This window comes from Armigeres subalbatus, chromosome 2, assembly GCF_024139115.2.
Source record: "Armigeres subalbatus isolate Guangzhou_Male chromosome 2, GZ_Asu_2, whole genome shotgun sequence".
NCBI classification, from domain to species: domain Eukaryota; kingdom Metazoa; phylum Arthropoda; class Insecta; order Diptera; family Culicidae; genus Armigeres; species Armigeres subalbatus.
In genome coordinates this window covers 350,058,127-350,061,828 of record NC_085140.1, presented here as the reverse complement: position 1 = coordinate 350,061,828, position 3,702 = coordinate 350,058,127, and the positions used below count along the sequence as shown (strand labels likewise).

Sequence of the window (3,702 nt, the reverse complement as noted above, 5' to 3'; positions counted from 1 at the left end):
GAGTTATTGACAAACTATTAAATGATCGAACGCAGATTACTAAATGATCGATATCATCCTTGGTCGTGGCAAAATGTTGCCAACGCTCATTACATCCCAAAAATATTTGTTAAATTTCAAGATCAAACCGGTTCTGAAACTAGTGGGACAAATTGACTCGAGTTTGCATTTTTTTTTATCAAAAGTAACATGGGACAATTATGCGTAGAACGGTAGTATATTGTAATGACAAGTTGTATTTGCTTTAAGCGCATTCTATAAAAAAGAACCGCGGAATGCGCAATATTATGTGCGTGCACGGTACTCTGAAAAAAAAAGGTCGATGCCATTTTTGAATTTCGGATATTTTCTAACATCTTACGATTGCGTATTGCAGAAAACATAAATATTTTATTAGAAATTCAAATATTAAATAAAATAATTTACGGTGCGCAATTAATCGTTTTCAATGTTTTCGTAATTTGTTTCAAAATAAATGTAAAACTAATTGGAAACGGTATCAATTTAATTCAGAATAATAATGAATGTATACCGAAAAAAATGGAATTGTTACAAAAAGGTACTTTTGATATACTTTTTTTATCATTTGTTGCCCACAACAGTATTGAGGAGAGTAGTGATTTTTTTTCGATGCAACTTAACTAGGGGTATTTGATAGTATAGAGTTAGTATTTTTTCTTACTGGAAATGTTAATAAAAACAAATCATAAAAAGTTTTGATTATGAGGGAAATAAGAACGCATAATTAACGTTTGCTCATTTTTGAACGACGAATTTTTGTTGATTACAAAAATTTCAGAAAAGAGCTAAACATTTCGAATGTTCGTTTGTAGCTCTCGTAAACAAGCCCCGCCGATTGCTGTCTGCGTTCTTCCGCCAGATCACACTGCGAGCTCGTCCCATATGCGGCCAAAAGTGGAATGAATTCATCGTAGGTACAATTACGGTTGCCATGGTCGATTCCCAACGATAGCGGTTCAGTCTCGTTTCCATCTTCTCCGTCGTCACCGCTTTCAGCATCGTCATTTCCTCCATTGTTCAGAGGATAAAGAAAGCGGAAGTTCTTCCAGCTGACAGTAGCGCCATATTTGCGTATAACTGGAGCCAAATGCAGCTCTGGAAGGGGTTGGATGTCAGCCTTGTACTTTGAATGTGATCCATTGAAGTAAGTTGCATGATTTAACAGTTCAGCGCTGTTGATCGCCATTTGCAGGGAGCATTCGCAGTCTTTTAGTAGAAGAGATTGTTCTTCCGAGAGATCCGAAACCGCTACTGGGCATTCGTTGGTGCAATTGTGCTGTTGCATCGCGGTGGACGGATCACTAGCAGCACAACCGGAGCCGTCGCCAGTAGAGCTAACGGTGGAGTTTTGTGTTTGCTGTGTAGTAGCCGTTCCACGGAACAGGAGATTGCCAGGTACGTTAATGTTACTAGCTATGAAGAAGGCCCCTGCGATAGTCATAACGCTAGCGGTGTAACTCAATGCAATAACGGTGCTGTAGTTGAGGATCTGCTTGGCCAGTGTCATCGTCGGGAGGAAGTTGATCAGCTCGGTATACGTCAGCCAACCACGTGCCGAGCCCTGTCGCTTGGCGAGCACCTTCTCAACTGATTTGAGCTTTTCGAAAAACTCGTGGTTTGATACGTACACTCTCCATCCCTAGATAAGAACAACGGAAACATAGAATAGGGGTAAGGCTACAACACATTTTTCGAGCTACTCACTATTGCATCAAGAAATTCGAGCTCCAGCTCTTTAATATGATCAACCGACATACTTCCGGAATCGGCCCAGGCACTTAGATAGACGTCCTCATCGTAACCACTGTAGAACTTTGTCGACACCATCTGTAAACAAATATGTTGTTTAGTTAATAATTGGTAACTTCGAAATCTAAAACTGAAGATTTATTGTTCGATTCTCGCATCTTTTTAGGATGATGATGATTCTCGCTGGCCGAGTTACTAATTGCTAACTATTGCTATTATATTGCTAACTCGTGGTCTATATTTCTGCTGCTGCCTTTTTCCATAATACTATATGATGCTCACTCACACGGAGAAAGGATAGTTGAAACAACCATCAGACGAGTGCTTGAGAACGCTCTGCTATTATGCATACATAGTAGCATGTGCGAAAACACAATGCTTTTCTTGTACGTATTAACCACCCCACCAGCATTTCAGACATGAATTTTGAATGCATTTAGTGATTCAAATCGAATGTTAATAAAAAAATACTTTGAAACAAAATTCTCAGATGAATACCCCATTTTGATCTAAACTCGATCGAGTGCATTAAAATTGCGTCACATTAAACATCGTCTGAATTCGTTAAAATGCACGAATGCCATATTTGATAGTCCCTATAGATAATAGGCTTTGAAGTGGAAGCATAGCCATCAGTACCCACTGTTATACGAAAATAACGAAAAGATTGGAGCCAATGATTCGAGAAAGCAGAAAATTATTCAATTTACAGTACTGTTACTTTAACTTCGACGATGCATGACGACTGTAAAAGTAATTGATGCGATCAAAACATCACGCCGATTGATCTCGTTAAATGAGCAGTAATTGCGAGCAGTACGCATCAACAGTTGAAGCGCAGTGGTATTAAAATAAGATTTCAATGCATTGCGATAACGAGACTATTACAGGCGAACTTCATTCTACAGGATCAAGGTTCACCAAACAAAACCTACTTACCATTGACACTATAAATAGCTCTGATGGGGTAATGCGTCTCGCGTAAGCCGGATCAACGACATTCAACCGGTCCAGATAGATCATGGCCAGAATGAGCGAACAGGGCGTCACCGTCAGATTGCCCACCGTAACAAAGTTCAGTCGGCTGAGCGAATGGCCGCGATGTGATTCGGAGAAAATGTCCGCAGCATAGTCAGCGAGCGGGCGGCTAATCTTTGTGCACTTCACCGTAGGCGATCCATAGTAAAGGGTCTTTTTTATGCGATTGAGAAACTCCTCGTGATCAATAACCTGTTGGGAAAGGAAACACGCAAACTGTACAAACAACGTCATCTTGCATTCCATATGGTGCTGATCAGTTCCAGACGAGTGCAGTGCAAGCTACTGCAGGAATACCATTAAAGGAAACAGATTTTTACTTCGACTGACCTTATTATCCGTGATGTTGGTGGTTGATTGCTCGTGTTCTATCATTTCTATAGCCGGATCACTGCGTGCACATCACCACGATTGATCACAAGGATAGACTTGAACGTATAAAAATTACAATTTTCCAAGGAAAATAAGTGAAAAATGGTAAAAGAAAGCACTATGAGCAGCGGAAACTTGCCTCCGCTAACCACCAGGTCGTGTTTTTGCGATGCAGCGAATTTGACACATTCGACAAGTGACAGCTACTAAAAATGCACGCTAATCAGGATTCACCTTAAATTACACTGTGCCACCAAAGTACTCTTTAATTGGTAAAAAAGTACCCATTATGAAGTTAAATAGTTCAACTCATTAAAAGAGTAAACAGTGTTTACTCATTAATGGGTAAACTAAAGACACTATATACAAAGACGCGAAATCTGATCCCTGAAGAAAAAAATCAACCGGCAACCCCGAATGCGCAACACTGCTGATGCTGCATAAACTTTTCTAATCCCGACCAACCATTCGTCAAACTACTTCAAAGTTATTTATACAAAATTAAATAATTTTGTCGGTATT

At 39.8% G+C, this 3,702-nt stretch overlaps 1 protein-coding gene across 1 annotated transcript; it reads right to left on the bottom strand.

Annotated features, from left to right (window-relative positions):
- Nucleotides 1-370: 370 nt before the first annotated feature.
- LOC134212922 (uncharacterized) lies at nucleotides 371-3,383 on the bottom strand. Its single transcript, XM_062691261.1, has 4 exons — nucleotides 3,139-3,383; nucleotides 2,710-3,000; nucleotides 1,726-1,848; nucleotides 371-1,660 (listed from the first exon to the last, which is right to left on the bottom strand). Exons 1-4 carry the CDS (start codon nucleotides 3,181-3,183, stop codon nucleotides 785-787), a joined length of 1,335 nt encoding a protein of 444 aa, XP_062547245.1. The 5' UTR covers nucleotides 3,184-3,383; the 3' UTR covers nucleotides 371-784.
- Between the last annotated feature and the right edge of the window lie 319 nt (nucleotides 3,384-3,702).

Bases quoted from the DNA above. Each gene is read 5' to 3' on its own strand.
- LOC134212922 (XM_062691261.1), bottom strand. From the start codon at position 3,183: ATGATAGAACACGAGCAATCAACCACCAACATCACGGATAATAAG. The intron at 1,849-2,709 runs GTAAGTAGGTTT...ATTTGTTTACAG, and splicing joins AGCTATTTATAGTGTCAATG to ATGGTGTCGACAAAGTTCTA. The intron at 1,661-1,725 runs GTGAGTAGCTCG...GTTCTTATCTAG, and splicing joins TCGAATTTCTTGATGCAATA to GGATGGAGAGTGTACGTATC.